Source organism: Hylobates moloch, unplaced genomic scaffold (assembly GCF_009828535.3).
Source record: "Hylobates moloch isolate HMO894 unplaced genomic scaffold, HMol_V3 SCAFFOLD_18, whole genome shotgun sequence".
NCBI classification, from domain to species: Eukaryota; Metazoa; Chordata; class Mammalia; order Primates; family Hylobatidae; genus Hylobates; species Hylobates moloch.
The window spans coordinates 68,421,568-68,442,100 of NW_026652293.1; the positions used below are offsets into that span (position 1 = coordinate 68,421,568).

Below are 20,533 nucleotides of genomic sequence, written 5' to 3' on the forward strand. Positions count from 1 at the left end.
ACACATACAAACCTGGATTTAAGCAGGATAGGCAGAGTTTTTACATAAACCTGAAGCACGTCCTGAGGCAAGCACTGGTTATGATGGCTACATATATGACTTTGAGCTGAAGTAATGCTTAGGTGTTGACAATGATGTGCTAATTCAACTCCTCTTTGGAGCACAGGATTAAATATGTAATTATATAGTTTCCACTGAACAACTATATTGCCTTTCTCGATTAAATTGCAAATGTGATTTGCAATCTGTATACTATGTAATCTGTCTTCTTCAAAAACAAAGTTCTGATAAGCCTTTAAAGCATCCCATTTCCACAACAAATCTTCAGATCCACTGCTGGGCAGGATCCCTTGAAATCTGTAAGAAGGACTGGATAAACTTGAGGAGGGTTCAGCATCACATAAGTTTCCCTGCAGTGTCTCTTCTAATTGGGCTAGTTGGTCAGAGTCAACAGTACAAATATTACAAGCTGCTTTTTTAATTTTTGGTGATATCTCTGCTCCTCCTAACTGATCCAAAATAAGTTTGTTAAGGATATTCAATATATGCTGCTGAAAATTTTTCAGTGCTGGCAATTTAAAAGCATGGAGCAAAGGAATGATTACAGATTTGGGATCCATACAACAGCATATTCCAATGTTATGAATACCCGATAGGATCTGGACACAAGTGCTGCTCAAGGAAGCCTGCTGTAGTAAGCGCAAGCACTGATGGGCACACACTGCAATGCAACAGCACCGCTCAGGATAATAAACATCTCCATCTGCAGTCTCTTCAAATGGGTTTTTGGAAACCTGGTTTTTAAAAGCCGAAACCAGAAGACCTGAGAGATCTCGGTGATGATGCATAAAATGAGAATATTCACATCGTCTGTGCCTTTTTCTTGTACACATCGAATGATGAAGTTGCTCTGATTTCACTTTTTTGACAGTGCTCATTATTTTCATCACACTATTTATTAGGGCTTTCAAATGCTCTGAGGCCTCGGGAGGAACTCCATTTCTTAAAACCAGCCATTCCATTTGAAGAACTGCTGTTTCAAATAAATTAAATCCATGATGCTGAATGAATTCTTGAACCAAATCCATGGCTTGACTGAAGTAGAAGGGATTTGAAGCTGCACTTTGAAGACAACAGATCAGAATCTGAAGAACTCCTTCCAAAAGCTCAGGTAAAAGAAGGGCTCTATGACGATACTTTGAAAACACAAAATCTTCCTGAACCTCCTGCAGTGTTTTCTTTTGTCTTGGTGAAAAAGGGTCAGGCTGCTTTTCTAGCCATATTCTAATTTTTAAAGCTGCTCTAAGCAACTCAGTTAAATTTTTCCTAAGATTTTCTGGCATCATCTCTGCAGTACTAACATCTACTGACAGAAGATGCAATACTGTTCGAAAGAGCATCCTTTGAATCAAAGCCACTGGTTCTTCAGTCCAACCTGCAGAAACTACTCGACTCTCCAAGTTGTCGCTCAGACTACAGCAGTCCCCAAAGCCTGCTAGGAATTCAGTTAGTGTGGGCACTACACTGGCTGCTAAAGGAGAACTATGATTCAAGGTAATGTCAAACTTACAAACTTTTTCTAATAAAGATAACAAAACATGACATAAGTCAAACGGAGAATTGTTCATGTTACTGATAACAGACAAGGCAGCTGGCTCACTTAAAATGTCAGTGTTTGACTCCTGTCTTGGAATAATCTCTCTGGAATTTTCCAAAGCCATAGCATCTGGAGGAGTCTGTTCTTCTTTGGTTGCTAAGTGGTCAAGTTTAGCTTTAGGGTGGTCTTGTTTAGGAAACGATGTTACAAAATGCTGCAGCAGATGGGGCCTTCTATGCTTATTCATTGCTATGCCTTTTTCATCTGAATTGGCTTCTGAATCTGAGGTGGAGAGCTGTGTCTTTCTTGCATCTCTTATAGAATAGCGATGGGTAATTTTACGCTGTCGTCTGCTTTTTCGAAAAACATTTACTTTTGCAGAAACCTGACTAGACAGGACACTTCCTTCTAAATGTAATTTTTCCTGAGTGGATCTTTGTGAACTTGAGTTCTTTTCTTTGGTCAGGATTATATCTGCTGAGAGCGGTAGATTAAAATCTAATGGAATGAAAAAAGAAGACTTAGAATATCTCAGCATGTTTTAAAACTCAATTTTAAGGTGACAGCCCTCTTATTTATCTTAAATCCACTAAAGGAGTTTATCCTCAATGTATTTTGCTGCAGGGCTGATTTCCTTCATTTATGTCATATCTCTGGGTTACCTCCTCTCACACTTATCCTTACTCTAAACACTAGCTGACATTAGTTCAAAGGATACAAATTGATTTTTAAAACAACAAAACAGAGGCACACCTATACTTACTCTAAACACTAGCTGACATTACTTCAAAGGATACAAACTGATTTTTAAAACAACAAAAGAGAGGCTGGGTGAGGTGGCTTATGCCTGTAATCCCAGCACTTTGGGAGACTGAGGCAGGTGGGATCACTTGAGGTCAAGAGTTTGAGACCAGCCTGGCCAACACAGTGAAACCCTGTCTCTAGTAAAAATACAAAAATTAGTCAGATGTGGTGGTGCACGCCTGTAATCCCAGCTACTTGGGAGCCTGAGGCAGGAGAATCGCTTGAACCTGGGAGGCAGACATTGCAATGAGATGAGATCGTGCCACTGCACTCCAGCCCAGGTGACAGAGTGAGACTCTGTCTCAAAACAACAACAACAAACAAAAGAGAACAGAGTTAAGAAAGTAAATCTGATTTAAAACTATATATTATAGTCTAACTTCAACATGAGATGCTATAGATTATCTGGTATTTAGTGCTATTGTTCATACTATTTACAAATCTCTTTCCATAGTACCACTAATTAAGATATAAGGATGTATTATATTCTCAAAAATAGTATTCATAGACCTGATATAACTTAACTACTTTAAGATTTTTCTAAAATTATTTCAAAATCATACACTATATGCCAAATGTTCTCCAAAACTGAGGTTTAAAGAATTCTTTATTCAAATTATTTCTCAAATGTCTCAGCACTGAACTAGGCACCAGGTATAGACATCATTATTTCATCTCCAGTGCCTAGATAGGGCCTGGCATATGGTCAACACTCAGTAACTACTTCTTAGGGGAAATGAATGAATTCTCCCTTTAACTAAAAAGATAATTAAATCAGTCTTTCTCTTTGCAGTATGTAGTAAGAGCTATATAAAAAAGTAGCTGTAATTTAGAGTGAATAAATTAAAATCTGTAAATAAAAAATCTGTGCTTTACTAAGACAAGGAAAGCAAACCAGATGGGAAGAGGAGAAATTAAAAGGAGTCTGACAAATTCCACCCAAGCAAAAGATGCAGACAATGAAGACAACTTCCCCCAAAGAGCATTAATCAGATTTCTTAAATGATTAACAATTTGTGAATTCTGCAAACTCAGAAAAAAATAAAAGCAGAGAGTTAGTGAATCAATAAATAAGCAGAAAAACCGTATTACAAGACCTTAGATACCTCCTTAAAAAAAGCCCCATGAAATTCACTAAAAATACAGGAATTAAAATATAATAATTTTTTTTTAACCTGAGAGATCTTCAAACATCTCACAAGTCACATGTCACAAGAAAGGGTCAAGAGGAAAACTATTAATCTCTCCAATGAAACATTTAAAGTTTCATGTACTTTATAGACATATGATTTCTTCAAAATCATAAATTAAAAAATCTATTGACCTTACATAACAATAATTCTACCCAAGCTTGAAACAAAATATTACATCAAATGTATCCTTTAGGCTGGGCACGGTAGCTCAGGCCTGTAATCCCAGCACTTCGGGAGGCTGTGGTGGGCAGATTACTTGAGGTCAGGAGTTTGAGACCAGCCTGGCCAACATAGTGAAATCCCATCTGTACGTACTAAAATGCAAAAATTAGTCTGGCATGGTGGTGCACACCTGTAATCCCATCTACTCAGGAGGCTGAGGCACAAGAATTGCTTGAACTCAGGAGGCTGAGGTTGCAGTGAGCCGAGATCACCACTGCCCTCCAACCTGGGCGACAGAGTGAGACTCTGTCTAAAAAAAAAAAAAAGAAAAATTATACTTTAAAGGCGACACTAGAAAAACTAAGCTAAAACAAATACTACAAAAGTCACTTATAGAATACTGGTAATAGAAAGCAGTCTTTAAAATAAGCAAAGAAACTTTAATTTCTTTATTCAGACTTTTCACTTCCAACTTTTCACTATCCATTTTTCTGATGTTATGCTGCACACCTAGACTCACTCCTTCTGATAAGTTTCTGCTTCTTCATACATTTTCTAATCATCAGTACATTCAAGTACTTCCCCCAAGAAGCACCGTGGTTTTTGTGTTATTGAAAGGAAAATGTGTTTGCCTAAATAATTTTTCATATTTAGTATGAATAAATCACAATAACATACACTGTTCTGAATCAGAATCAAACACTCAGGCAGAAGTAACTTTCCTATGAAATTTTGATAACACAAGTGATATGATAAAGGGAAAAAGCATACCTGTTGCTTTTTCTTCTTGGACAGGTATCTTCCATACCAGTGGAAGGAGAGACAGAAGAAGAGTCAGGAGTTCTTCTCTACATGTCAATGCCTATGTCAGTAACAAAAGAATCCTTCATGTTCTAAGGCGGTAAGACACATCAGTTCCTAATATCTTGTCTTAAACTGAACCAAAAAATCCTTTTTCTTGAAAGGCTGCATTTGAAAAGCTAAGAATCAAATTAACCTATCTTCAATCCAGTTAAAGCTGTGATACTTTTAAGTTTATAAGCCTTTCTAATGATAGAAGAATCTAAGAGTATTTGACAGTATTTAGCACACTCTTGCTGATATTTCTAAAAATAGCTGTTATTACCACCATGCACATTGCAAGAATTCCTCACCTATGAAGAAACAGATTTGCTAGGTGAAAATGAAAAGTTAAGCCCTATTAATTAGCAAAGCAATGCTACAAAGTTACTAGAAAAATGTGAAGCCTTCATGCAGTTAAATGTAAAACTCAGAGACAATTTTAAAAAGAGAAATTGACATTATTAATAAGTAATATATAAGGAGAGAAAGACTTATTAGTGAATGTAATCCAATAAATATTTATTGACTGCACACTATGTCCACAAAAATACTGTCTTACCCTTTCTGGAGGATATGGTCCAAGCCCTGGAGAAGGTCCCCTCATTTGGTCCATAAAATACATACACATAAACAGTTAAAGAACAGCAGAAGGCAGGTAGTATGAGTAAGTATCCAGGGGTGGTACAAGCATTCAGTTTAGGAGTTCGGAAAAAGGAGCAGTCATTATCAGAAGTATGGAAGGAGAATGGGAGCTAGAGAGCTAGACCTGGGACAGCTGGGACATGGGTAGTAAAGGATTTAACGACAAATCAAGTTTGAGTTCTTGCCTTATACCAGTCGGTGGGAGAGGGGGTCGCATGATGACACAATCGGATTTGCTGAACAGAATTAGGTGGAAGGGGAAGCAGTGTTAGAGGCAGGGAAACAATAATCCAGATGAGAGAGATGATGACTTTCTGAAGTACTCCAGAAGGGAAAAGGAGACATACTTGAGAAACTGTAAGGTAGAACTAAAATAACTTGCAGTTGATTATCTATGGCACATAAGGGAGAAAAAAAAAAAAAGATCTAAAAGGACCTACAGGTTTCTGGTTTCAGCAACTAGGTAGCTGATAATGTATTCACCAAGACAGGAAATTTACAAGTGGTATTAGGTTGGGATAAAGGTGATGGATTCACTTTTTAGACATATGGAGTCTGAGATGTCTATGGGCTATCCTAACGGCTTTTTAGTAGACAGTAAATGTATACAGATCTGGAACTTAAAAAAATATGAAGTAAATAACAAGATTTAGGAGTAATTGGGGTGGAAGGCAAGAACATAAGTGAGTTTTCCCAGGGCGAGAATATAGAATGACAATAGAAGACCACCAAAAATGAAACTCTGGACTTTAAAGACTTAAAGATGGGCAATGCTAAAGAAAAGCCTGGAAAGGCTTCTACTGAAAAGTAGCCCCCAGAAAGAGAAGTACAACCAGAGAAACCAAAGAAGAGACCAGTTCAGAAAAGAAAGGAGTCAGCAGGGCCAAAGCTGTTGCCCTTTCACTGTGTGACATGATGGCCGAAAAGCATTTAGCAACTGGAATGCCCCTTAACTAATGGCTTTAATGGAGTGATTTGGGTGCAACTCCAATTACAATAGGCTGAAGAGTCAAAGGAAGTGAGAAAGTAAAGACAGGACATTTGGACTATTCCTTCTGGTGTCCTGGTTGTGAAAAGGCTCAGAATTCCTCAAAAAAGGTGTTTAGTAAAATCTAAACCCCTTTTTAGGCATAGAAAACCCTTCATGGCAATGATTCCTGTTGACCTGTCCAGTTTCAGCTCCCTCCGCCACACATGAGCCCTCCCCATACATCTAGCTGGTAAGGGTTTCCCCTGAAAACTACTGGTCTCTGTGCTCCCAACAGGTCTTCCTCACATACACTGTTTCTGCAGTTCTCCATCCCTATCCTCCCATCTGCCAAACTGCAACTCATTCTCTAGGTTTTTAGTTCCTCTGTGGGGAGACTTCTCTAACACCCTACCTGTTTCCCTTAGTAAACTTAGCTTTCATGTTGCTGATTTGCTTCCATTCCAGCAAACACTCTGCTGAAGTGTTACTGTCTGAATGCCCATTTTCCTCTTTTATCCATTAAATAAATATTTCTTGATCCCCCTACTAAACAGGGCAGGCACTGTGTCAGGTACTTCAAATGCTGTGGTGAACACAATATCCATATCCTCATGAAGCCTACTTTCTAGCACAGGAGACAGAAAATAATGGGTAAAAATAAGAAAACTTCAGATATAATGCTGTGCTATGAAGGAAATTATCTAGGAAAGAGATTACAGAGTGACAAAAAGGGTAACATTTTAGACAGGCTATTTAGGGTGGGCTATTTGAGCAGATACTTAATTGATGAGAAGAAGGAATCCATGCAAAGATTTGGAGGAAAAGGGCTCCTAGCAAGTATATGAAGTGTTGGGAATGGGTTTGGCTTTTTCATAGAAAGCAAGAAAGCTCGAAAGCTCCTAGATCTGATAAATAACTTCAGCAAAGTCTTAGGCTACAAAATCAATGTACACAAATCAGTGGCATTTCTATACACTGACAACACGCAAGCTGGGGGGCAAACCAAGAACACAATCTCATTCACAATAGTCACAAAAAGAATAAAATACCTAGGAATACAGCTAACCAGGAAGGTGAAAGATTTCTACAATGAGAATTATAAAACATTGCTGAAAGAAATCAGAGATGACACAAACAAATGGAGAAACATTCCACATTCATGAATAGAAAGAAACAATATTGTTAAAATGGGGCCGGGCGTGGTGGCTCACACCTGTAATCCCAACGCTTTGGGAGGCTGAGGTGGGCGGATCACAAGGTCAAGAGATCGAGACCATCCTGGCCAACTGGTGAAACCCCATCTCTACTAAAAATACAAAAATTAGTTGGGCGTGGGGGTGCCTGACTGTATTCCTAGCTATTCAGGAGGTTGAGGCAGAAGAATCACTTGAACCCGGGAGGAGGAGAAAGCAGTGAGCCAAGATCACACCACTGCACTCCAGCCTGGCAACAAAGTGAGACTCCAGCTAAAAAAAAAAAAAAAAGGCTGGGCGTGGTGGCTCACACCTGTAATGCCAGCACTTTGGGAGGCCAAGGCAGGTAGATCACAAGGTCAGGCGATCGAGACCATCCTGGCAAACACAGTAAAACTCCAACTCTACTAAAAATACAAAAAATTAGCCAGGCATGATGCCATGTGCCTGTAGTCCCAGCTACTCAGGAGCTGAGGCAGGAGAATCACTTGAACCTGGGAGGCGGAGGTTGCAGTGAGCCGAGATCACACCACTGCACTCCAGCCTGGGTGACAGAGAGAGACTCCATCAAAAAAAAAAAAAAGCCATACTGCCCAAAGCAATTTACAGATTCAATGCTATTCCAAACTACCAATGACATTCTTCAAAGAATTAGAAAAAGCTATTCTAAAATTCATATGGAATAAGAAAAGACTCTGAATAGCCAAAGCAATCCTATACAAAATGAGCAAAGCTAGAGGCATCACATTACTTGACTTCAAACTACTCTACGAGGCTATAGTAACTAAAACAGCATGGTACTCATACAAAAACAGACACAGAGACCAATGGAACAGAATACAGAGCCCAGAAATAAAGCTGCACACCTACAACCATCTGGAATATAACCTAAGAAACACCACCCTGGACATAGGCCCTGGCAAAGGTTTCATGACGAAGGATGCCAAAAGCAATCACAACGAAAACAAAAACTGACAAATGGGACTTAATTAAACTAAAGAGCTTCTGCACAGCAAAGGAAACTATCAACGGAGTAAACAGACAGCCTACAGAGTGGCAGAAAATATTTGCAAACCATGTATCTGACAAAGGTCTAATATACAGAATCTATAATGAACTTCAACAACTTTATAAGAAAAAGACAAACGACCCTATTAAAAAGTGGCCAAAGGACACGAACAGACACTTTTCAAAAGAAGACATACACGCGCCAACAAGCATATGAAAAAATGCTCAACATCACTACCCATTAGAGAAATGCAAATCAAAACCACAATGAGATACCATCTCACACCAGTCAGGATGGCTATTAAAAATGAAAAAAAAGAAAAAAAAAAAACATGCTGGTGAGGTTGTGGAGAAAAGAGAACACTCATACAACGCTGATGGGAACATAAGTTAGTTCAGCTATTGTGGAAAGCAATTTGGCAATTTCTCAAAGAACTTAAAACAGAACTACCATTCAACCCAGCAATCCCATTATTGGGTATATACCCAAAGGAATATAAATCATTCTACCATAAAGACAAACGTGTGCTTATGTTCACCACAGCACTATTCATGATAACAAATCAACCTAAATACCCATCAATGATAGACTGGATGAAGAAAATGTGGCACATATACATTATGAAATACTGTGCAGCCACAAAAAAGAACGAGATCATGTCCTTTGTAGCAATATGGATGGAGGCTGAGGTCATTATCCTAGGTGAACTAATAGAAACAGAAAACCAAATACTACATGTTCTCACTTTATAAGTGGGAGCTAAACCTTGGGTACACATGGACACAAAGAAGGGAACAGACATTGGGGCCTCTTTCAGGATGGAGGGTGGGAGAAGGGTGAGGATCAAAAAACTAGGATGAGGATCAAAAAACTATTAATTGGGTACCATACTTATTACCTGGGTGATGAAATAGTCTGCACACCAAACCCCATGACATGCAATCTACCTATATAACAAACCTGCACATGCACCCCTGAACCTAAAATAAAAGTTAAAAAAACATATTTGTTACCACAAAAGTGATCTATTCATTAAGAGTTTGAAGGAATCCACTGGCAATAGAATTGTCCCTTAAGCGCTTGAAGGAGAAAATATGTAAGTTTTACAATATTTTCTGTGATGATTTTTTGAGATTTATACACATGTCAATTTTGTGATGTACATTTTTCCAGAAATTTGTCATTTCATGATTATTTTTGTCACTTCATGATTATAATTAACTTTAATCATTTCATGATTATTTTAATAGGAATTATATATTACAACCTTTTTTAAAAACAGAAAGAAGGAGAGTAGCTGAAACATACATAGCAAGAGGGAGAGGGCTAGGAGACAAGGCTGGAGGGTGTAGGTTGGACAGGTAGGCAGTGTCAGATCTAATGGGCCTTTGTGGACCACACAAAGGAGTTCAGGTTTATCTCTAAATATGATGGGAAACTTTCCCAAACATACTTCTCAGTCTTCTCTCAGGGCATGGACTCCAGGGCTCAGGCCCTAGTCCTCAGCAAACACCCCGTTTTCTGCCACCCAACACCTAACATGGAGTTGGGTATTCAATAACCATTCACTGCATGAATGACTTTAAATTTTAGATGCAAAATAAAACATATAAAAGGGCCCCATTTCCATGTGCTTTACTTCCAAATAATAAAACTAAAGATGTATAGATAACATTTCCATGTATAGCTCATACTCAGTATACCTCAACATTTTTAAAGATGCCAATAAAAATATACATGGTCTTTTTTAAAAAAAAAAGATACACCAATTTTTGGCACATCTTTCCAGTAGAGTCCTCCTAATCTGAGTCTTCATCTTTGGCAGGTGAACTAATAGCATTCTAATGGAGTTGCAGAAACCTCAAGGGTCTGAGAAAGTGCTACGGACACACTGTACTGATAATTCAGCCCTTGCTCCACATACTGGCAAATCACCACTGCTGCGTGAATAGGCATTCCTGACTCCTGGCAGAGCTCTGCATGACACAAGGTCCTTCCCACTCAGCTGAGGACTTCTCAACTACCTTCAAGGCTCAGACCCAGCAACACCTCTTCTGTGGAGCTTCTCCTCCCACAGGAACCCAAGATTGCTGTTCTCCCCCTCAAGAGAAAGGAAGAACATTCCTGTTGCCCCCATTTCACCAAGTGAGTTAGTTCTTGCAAACCATGGGCCTTGAAAGAATGAGAATGAGGCGAGTGCAGATGTTTGAGTTTTGGCCCCTCTGCTGGAATTGTAGTCCTGAAGAGGGCATCCCGTACCACCCTGATGCCCAATATAGCACTGAGGGAAATGAGTCTCTGCTTCACATTTGATTACCACAATTTCAAACACAGTTCATCATTGGGGAAGTTCTCTTCAATCCTCTGGGTGTATTACTTCTTTATTAGTATCTGGGTATCATTTATTCCCAGATTTATCCTTTCTGGTCCCAAAGAAACCACATTTGTAATTCTGTCCTTTTAGAAGTGATATAATCCTTTACTCTTAATTTGTGGGCACCCTGGCAAATCAGAACTTGCAGCCCTCTATTTCAAACCAAGAGCTTATCTCCCAAGTTTTATCTCCCATGGTCCTTTGTACATACGGTAGTCACAGAATCCAGGGGAATGAGGTGTTCCCTCATGCTATCCAAGTGGGAAGTTCCCAATGTGCCATATTAGACAATATATGCCATGAACAGGTCCATTCCCTGCTATTTCTAGACCACCCAATCAAGAGAAATCAGCCAATAACAATAACATACCACTTATATTTAATACTTACTTTTTTTTTTTTTTTTTGAGATGGAGTCTCGCTGTGTTGCCCAGGCTGGAGTGCAGTGGCGTGATCTTGGCTCACTGCAAGCTCCACCTCCCGGGTTAACACCATTCTCCTGCCTCAGCCTCCTGAGTAGCTGGGACTACAGGCACCTGCCACCACACCCGGCTAATTTTTTCATAATTTTAGTAGAGACGGGGTTTCACTGTGTTAGCCAGGATGGTCTCAATCTCCTGACCTCATGATCCACCCGCCTCAGCTTCCCAAAGTGCTGGGATTACAGGTGTGAGCCACCACGCCCGGCCAATACTTACATTTTTATGTCTTCCTTTTTACAGGGAAAATAACTGCGTTACACCTTTATAAAATTCCCCATAGAAACAACAAACAGTAAAATAACTTTCATTGAGGTAATTTTTCCATTCAAGAAACATATTTCAAGTACCAACAAGGTGCCAGGCACTGGCCCTTTTCATAACTATTGTTTAGACTGGGTTTTAAACTAATTGCCTATCCTAGCCATTCAGAAGAAGAAGTGGTGGGATGGGAGAAAATGGGCAAGTGAGTCAAAGGGGAAAGGGCTAAGATCACAAACCGGACTGATGTCTAGGAAGCTGCACAGGCAGATGGACACCAGATGGCTAGGGTTCAAGGACTTCTGGATGACATGATAAAGAACTTGGACTCTATCCAGAATGTGATGGAAAGCTAATAGTTATTTATTTTCTTTTCTTTCTTTTTTTTTTTTTTTGAGACAAGGTTTCACTCTGTTACCCAGGCTGGAGTTCAGTGGCACAATCATGGCTCACTGTAACCTCCACTGCCCAGGCTCAGGTGATCCTCCCGCCCCAGCCTCCCAAGTAGCTGGGACTACAGGCACGTGCCGCCACACCCAGTTAATTTTTGTATTTTTTTGTAGAGATGGGGTTTTGCCATGTTGCCTAGGCTGGTCTTGAACTCCTGGGCTCAAGCAATCTGTCTGCCTTGGCCTCCCAAAGTGCTAGGATTACAGGGGTGAACCACCACACCCAGCCTAATAGGTATTTTTGATATTACATTAAATCTGTATTTTGACATGCTAATTAAATTTGATTCTCCATGCATAAGCAGGAATATATGTGTATGGACTATTTAAGCCCTTTATTTCTTCTATCAGAATTTTATGATTATTTCTAATATATGTGTATATACACATATATGAAGGTTTCTACATTAGTAATACAAATAGGATCTTTCTCTTTCCTTTTTTTTCTAGCTGTATAGCTGCAGCTAAAAACAAACATCTTTGCCTTATACTCCACAACTTTGTTGAATAGTTTTCTGGATGAGTTCTTGGATTTTTCCGTACACATTACTTTAAAAAATAGTATTTTTATTTCTCCATCTTTCCTACATTAGCTTTCATATTCCACTTTACCACTACATGTATTTAAAACATAATATCAAATGGAAATAGCAATAAAGAATTATGCTTGTATTGGTCCCATGTAGCACTTCTTATTAAAAATATTATTGACGTCTGGGCATGGTGGCTCACGCCTACAATCCCGGCTCTTTGGGAGGCCAAGTAGGGTGATTGCTTGAGCTCAGGACCTTGAAAACGGTCTGGGCAACACGGTGAAACCCCATCTGTACAAAAAATACAAAAATTAGCTGGGCATAGTGATGCATGCCTGTAATCCCGGCTATTTGGGAGGCTGAGGTGGGAGGATTGCTTGAGCCTGGGAGGCAGAGGTTGCAGAGAGCTGAGATCGTGTCAATGCACTCCAGCCTGCATGACAGAGTCTTTTTTTCTGAGACCCTGTCTCAAAAAAGAAAAAAAAAATTGGTTCTTCTAATCTTTGTATATGAAAGAAATCCTCTATTCTAAGCTTAATTTGTTTTTAGACCTTTTATCAAATGTTTTTGATGAGTCAGGATAGTTATGTTATATGTACTGTTTTTCCCAGCGATAAACATGCTAACAGTTTTTCTTGAATTAGACCAGGAATTGCAACCTTTTTATGTAAAGAACCAGATAGTAAATATTTTAGACTTGGTGAGTCATATATGGTCTCTGTTGCATATTCTTCTGTTTAACAACCCTTTAAAAATGCAAAAACTATTCTTAGCTTGTACATTGTACAAAAACAAGTCAATGGCAACAGGATCGGCCTGTAGCCTGTAGTTTGCTCAGCCAGCTCCCATTCTGCCCCCACCTCCCCTTTAGGCAAACAGTGGTTATTAAATGGCCATAATACTCTTTGTTAAGACTCCAGAAAGACTTAGGTGGTAACTAGTGGACCCTATCACCTAGACAAAAGTACTACTAAGAATCTTCAGGGCATTGTTCTGTACAAAGCAGAGAAGGCTGTCTCAAAGACTATTATAGATGTGGCTTTTGAGGCATAGAGTGAACCCCACTAAGATTCACAGGAAACTCACAACATTTCAAAGAAAGTTGGTTATTAAAAGATACTAACAGCTTGGCCTAAAAGGGATAGGATAGACACAGTTCAAAACGAAAAAAGGCCTCTGGGCCCCCACTCTTCAACAGGCAGGAAGTAAGGTGAGAAAGCTATATATTATGGGCTATCTGTTATAGAAAAGAGAACATACCTCATAGGGTGGAACCAAGAGTCCTGGAGAAACATGGATTAGGGAACCACTCCCACAGAAGAAAAATATATTCCCAGACCCTAGAACAGGGGCCATGACAACATGTGCTGACTGGATTTCAGGACTGCTATGGCCGAGAGATCGCTATGTTCCTCTCCTGTCCCTCTTCTTATTACAATTAATTTACTCCTATCTCATTATTGTATATAGGGCATATGCAGAGCAGATAACCTGTCTAATTCATAAGTTTCTCAATCAAGAAGAGCTGCAACAAAATTACTATATATGAAAGCCTCATGTGTATCCAGAACTGATGCATACCATGAGATCATCAATTCAAGACTGAGGTCATGATGGAATAATATATACTTCAAGAGGCGTAGAGGGAAGTGAGTGTAGGAGGAATAATAATAATTTTAGTCAGAGAAGAGACCATGGTAGGTTAAACACAGCTACAAATCAATTGCAGTTCCTCCTATCAAGTGATAGAGTCTATTTCCCCATCCCTAAATCTGAGCTGACCTTGTGACTAGCTTTGACCAACAGAATGTGATCAACATGTTGTTGTGACTTCTTGCAGCTTCTGCACCCTCTTGGAATGTTTCCATTATCATGTAAATAAGCTGAGTCTAGCCTACTGAAAGACGAGAAGCCATGTGGATGAGAACTGAGGCAGTCTGGCCAACAGCCCCACCCAATAGCCCTCAGTTAATCTGCTAAATGACTGCAAACTCAGATGTAAGACCAGCTGATACCTCAAGGAGCCAAAGTGGCTATTCCAGCTGAGCCATGCCAGAACTGCCGACTCAACAGAATCAAGAGCAAAGAAATCATTGTTTTATGCCACTAAGTTTTGGAACATGGTCTGTTACACCACAATCAACTGATATATTCATTGCTTCAATCAGTCTGGGTGGATAATTGGGGGATTAATTAAAAGGGGAATCATTCAATGAATTATCTACTCTCTATGGATAGCACCACTGTCGAGTGGTTAAGATTTCCACTGCGATCACACTCTCACTACTCCAAGAAGTAGGAATGCCAACATCCCCTACATCCTCTCATTCCTGTCAGACCAATCATGCATAGATAGAACTAGGTTTGTGTGTGAACAGAAACTATAGAACTAGATATAGTAAATTAATGCTCATTTATTATTACCTTTACTACATTTAAAAGTTTGCATTATTCTCCCATTGAAACAACTCTTGCCAATTTTATCATTAACTCACTTGTCAAATCTGAAGAATAATTCTCATTGCCTATTCCCTTGCTTTAAAATTTCCCCAATGTTTCCAGAATAAAATTAAGACTTCTTAACATGGTATACAAGGCTTGCCATGTCATGGCCTCTGCCCTTCAGGTCTCCCCACTAGCCCATCCCCGTTTTACCAAAAGCAAAGCAAAGTTCAGCTTCGCTGTAACTTCACTAAACTACTTGTAATTCATTGAATGTGTTGTGTTTTCTCTAGCCCCCGTGTTTTTTCATGTGCAATTCCTCTGGTCTGGTGTTTCCTGCCTCTTTACATTGCCGATTCCTACTTAGGGATGTCAATATCTAAGAAGCAGGTCCTGATGACCCCTCTCCACTACATTCACCAAATACTTTTTACACTGTTTTGTCATCATTTATTTATCTATCTCTTCAAAAGCGAAGAGCTCCTGGTAAAGACAGTCGCTGTCATTTCATCTCCGCATCTAGCAGAGGTGCTGGGCATAGTAGGTACTTAACGGTCTGCTGAGTAAAGCAGTGAATAAACTGTAGCCACACTTCTAAAGGTCTGATATTTTTCTGTTTATTTTATATATCACTACAGGTAGGCCATTTCAGCAGTACTATACATTAAAGTGATAATACTACAAAAATGTAGGAAGAATAAAGTACTCTCCTACATAGAAAATAGCCAAAGATTTTTAAAAACCTATTATAATGTTTGAATTATATTTTGTTCATAAATGTACAACCCCCTTTGGTAAAACTTCACATTTTACTCAGCAACATAAGTAACAACTTTATAAAACATCCACAGAGTGCAGTAGGTATGGAAATTATGTATCACTGAAATTTTAAAAAGTAGTATTTATAACACATGGTCATGTATACTAGTCCAATTTTGATATATATGTTGGCAATAGGGCATAGAAGAAACCAGAAGCCATTATTTTCAAATATTACACAGAGAAAATTTTTATATTGGAAGGATCCCTTAAGTCATCCAGCTGAATGTCCTTATGTTACTGATGAGGGTACTGTGCTCTGGAGCAATTAAGTGACTAACTAAAGTCACTCATCTAGTTGATATGGGTGCTGAGATTAAAAGCAAAGATAGGCTGGGCATGGTGGTGTGGTAGAAATATTCAACTTTGTCATCTTTAACCATTAAAAAGAATGTTTTTGATATTTAAAAAGAGTATTTTTCCCTAAGAATAAGTAGATTAAAATTTGTGTATAATAAATTATGAACAAAATGGAGTTTATTCCAGGAATGCAAACATTTAAAAACTACCACCGGGCACAGTGGCTCACACCTGTAATCCCAGCACTCTGGGTGGCTGAGGCGGGTGGATCATGAGGTCAAGAGTTCAAGACCAGCCTGGCCAAGATGGTGAAACCCCGTCTCTACTAAAACTACAAAAATTAGCCAGGTGCGGTGGCAGGCGCCTATAATCCCAGCTACTTGGGAGGCTGAGGTAGGAGAATCACTTAAACCTGGATGTCAGAGGTTGCAGTGAGCCAAGGTTGCGCCACTGCACTCCAGCCTGGGCGACAGAGTTGAGACTCTGTCTCAAAAACAACAACAACAACAACAACAACAACAACAATCAAGATAACTCACCTACATTACAGAATAAAAAAGAAAAATCATGATAGTTTCAACAGATGCAGAAAAGGCATTTGACAAAATTCAACACCCATTCAGTATAAAAACTCTCAACAAATTGGGAATGGAAGAAAATTCCCTCATCCTGATAAAAAGTGTCTAAGAAAAACTGAGAGTTCATATCACATTTAATGGTGAAATACCTCATGCTTCTCCTTAGGTCAAACATTAAACCAGGATGTCCACTTTTACTACTTCCATCTGTACTAGAAGCCAGTGCAAAAGTCAAGAAAGCAAAATAAAAGGCATACAGATTGGGAAAAAAGTAAAATTGTCATTCACAGATGACACTATTATTTACATACAAAATCCTAGGGAATCTACAGAAAGTTTCAAGATCTAATGAATGAATTTAGCAAAGGCACAGGACACAAGGTCAACATACGAAAAGCAATTGTATTTCTATGAGCAACAAACAACAGGAAAATAAAAAATTTAAATACCTTTTATAATAGCATAAAAAAGGAATAAAATATTTAGAATAAATTTAACCAAACAACAGGCAGGACCTCTACAATGAAAACCACTCAATAGTGCAGAGAAACGAACTAAAGAAGACATAAATAGAGTTTGATATCATGTTCATGCATTGAAAAACTCAACATTGTTAAGTGTCAATTCTCTGTAAACTGATTTATAGATTCAATGCCATCTCAAGTGAAATCCTAGTGTGCATTTTGTGGAAATAACAAGTTGATTCTAAAATTTATATGAAAATATGAAGGATCTAGAATGGCCAAACTTTCTTTAAAAACAAGAACAAAATTAGACAACTTACAACATCTAATTTCCAAACTTATTTTTATAAAAGCTACAGTAATCTAGACAGGGCACTGATAAAAGACTACATGAAAGATCAGTGGAATACAATGCAGTCTAGAAAGACCCACAAATATAGAAAAAGAAAAGGTGCTCAACATCATTAATTGCCAGAAAAATGCAAATTAAACCTACAATGAGATACTACTTCATATTCACTTAGAATGACTAACACTAAAAAGACTGGCAATATCAAATATTAGAGAGGATATAGAACTGGAATTCTCATACACTGCTGGTAAGAATGAAACATGGTGCAACTACTTTGCAAAACAGTTGGGCAGTTTCTTACAAAATTAAACAAACATTATCCTTTGCCCACAAATTGTATGCCTACATATTTACCCAGGAGAAATGAAAATATATCCAAGGACTTTTATAGGAATGTTCAAAGCAGCTTTATTCATAATAGCCAAATGCATACAGCTCAAAAGATTAAACAGCAGGTGAATGGTTAAACAAATTACAGTACACCCTTACAATGAAATACTAATCAGAAATTAAAAAGTAGTGAACTACTGAATTATGCAACAACATGGATGAATTTCAGAGACATGAGACTACATATTACATGATTCCAAAGCTACATTTAGATGCTAAAGGTCACAACAGTGGTGGTCTTGCAGTGAGTGAAGGGGAGGGACTGACTGAAAAAAAGGCATGACAAAACTTTCTAAGGTGGCGGAAATATTCTAAACAATGATCTGGGTGGTGACGACACAGGTGTAAATATTTGGATTTTGTTTTGTTTTTTTAAGACAGGGTTTCACTCTGTCACCCAGGCCAGAGTGCAGTGGCACGACCATGGCTCACTGCAGCCTTGATCCCCTCAGGCTCAAGCAATCCTCTCACCTCAGCCTCCTGAGTAGCTGGGACTATAGGCACACACCACCACACCTGGCTAATTTTATTTTTTTGTAGAGATGGGGTTTTGCCATGTTGCCCAGGCTGGTCTCAAACTCCAGGCCTCAAGTAATCCACCTACCTTGGCCTCCCAAAGGATTGGGACTACTGATGTGAGGTGTATTTGTCACTATTCATCTAACTACATACACATTATCTGTGCATTTACTGTATATAAATTATACCTCAATAAAAAGTCTATTTAGTTCTTTATATTAAATGTCGATTAATAAGCTGGGCGCAGTGGCTCATACCTGTAATCCTAGCACTTTGGGAGGCCACGGTGGGCAGATCACTTGGGGCCAGGAGTTTGAGATCAGCCTGGCCAACATCGCAAAACCCTGTTTCTACTAAAAATATTTTAAAAAATTAGCCCAGGCGTGGTGGTGCATGTCTGTAATCCCAGCTACTTAGGTAGCTGAGACATGACAACCTCTAGAACCCTGGAGGCTGAGGTTACAGTGAGCCATGATTGTGCCACTGCACTCCAGCCTAGGTGAAAAAGTGAGACTCTGTCTCAAAAATAAATAAATATTAATAAAGCAAAAGGACTACAGTTGGTGGGAAAGGGCTTAAATCACCCCAGAGTACTCAGAAAGTGCTCCTATTCATGAGAAGCACAGATAGAAAAACTAAATTTCCTCCTAAAACATACAATTGTGTGTCTAGTGTTACGATTTCATCTTAAATGATAAAATCTCATTCAATTAATTCCCCTTAAAAACTCAAACATTCATTCTCCATTTCCTAATTGAAAGAACTAAATGTTGATAAAGGCCTATGTTTTAAATGGCTATTTATTTTCACTCCAAAGGCACATCTACTGTTCCTACTATTATTGCTACAGATATTCCAAAAAGTGACTAGGTGGAAAGAAGGGATTAAAAAATACCACCACAGGAAAAAAATATTTAACTTATGACCTAAATAATTTTAGTCATTTAATACCTTAAAATATATCTTATGACTTAAAAGAGAAAGTATTCTCTTTACCATATATACAAAGAAAATATCATATTTGGAATCCAATAGATTTGGATCCAGTATACACAAAGAACTGCTACAACTGATGATAAACAAATAACCTGACCTTAAAAATGGTACAAAACTTTTAAACAGACGTTCATAAAAGAAGATATACAAATGGCCAATAAGCAAATGAAAAAATGCTCAACATCATTAGTTGTTAGAGGAATGTGAACTAAAACTACAATAAGATACTACTTCATATTCTTTTAGAATGGCTAACACTACAGACTAGCAAAATATTCCCAAAAGAGAAACTACTGCTGCTGTTATGACATGAATTATTTCAGTCATTTAGTAATACATTAAAAGACATTTCATGACATAAAAGAGAAAGCATAAAATCTGGAGAGATGGAAAGTAGATTAGTGTTTGCTTAGGGGTAGGAGAATGGAAGGGATAGGGGAACGATAGCTAAAAGGTATGGAGTTTCTTTTGGAGGTGATGAAAATATTCCAAAATTAACTGTGGTGACAGATGCACTTATCTGTGACTACATTAAAAGCCACTGAATTGTACACATAAAATGGGTGAATTTTAAGATATCTGAATTATATCTCAATAATGTTATTTTTAATAATGCTGTTATTAAGATTTTGATTGGGATTAAATTGGGATCTATAGATTTGGAGAAAACATGTATGTTTATAATATTGATTCTTTCAATACATGAACATTATATAATGTTCCAATTATTTGGGTCTTCTTTAGTTTCTCTCAATAATGTTTTATAGAATTCCATGCAGAAGTACTGTACATATTTTATTAGAGTCATTCCTCGATATTTACTATTACTGATTCTATTTATATGGTATATTTTAAAAAAGACAAAGCATTGAATTTTTTTATTGTGGGGAAGAAGAACAGAGCATGGTGTACATATTAAATAATCAAAATTTCAAAATAAATCACTACACATGGTCTAACATGATTTTTTCTGATTTTAAATTTTATTTACAGAAAAGTCATACAAATATATAAAAATAAAATTATATTAAATCACTCATTTAACAAATCACATTCATGAAAAAGAATAAAAATACATAAACTTGGCTGGGTGCAGTGGCTCACACCTGTAATCCCAGCACTTTGGGAGGCCAACGGGGGTAGACTGCTTGAGGTCAGGAGTTT

At 38.2% G+C, this 20,533-nt stretch overlaps 1 protein-coding gene across 4 annotated transcripts in view; it reads right to left on the reverse strand.

The window, feature by feature from the left end:
- The window catches only part of LYST (lysosomal trafficking regulator), a 218,835-nt gene that overhangs the window by 143,063 nt on the left and 55,239 nt on the right, over positions 1 to 20,533 (reverse strand). For all 4 annotated transcript variants that reach the window (XR_004244971.2, XM_032136200.2, XM_032136199.2 and 1 more), the window contains exons 4-5: positions 4,528 to 4,618; positions 13 to 2,095 (exon numbers count right to left, since the gene is read on the reverse strand). Coding sequence is in view for 3 of the 4 variants with exons in the window: in XM_032136200.2 (XP_031992091.1) it covers positions 13 to 2,095; positions 4,528 to 4,618 (2,174 nt within the window). In the remaining variant the exon portion in view is untranslated. The remainder of the gene's footprint in view (positions 1 to 12; positions 2,096 to 4,527; positions 4,619 to 20,533) is intronic.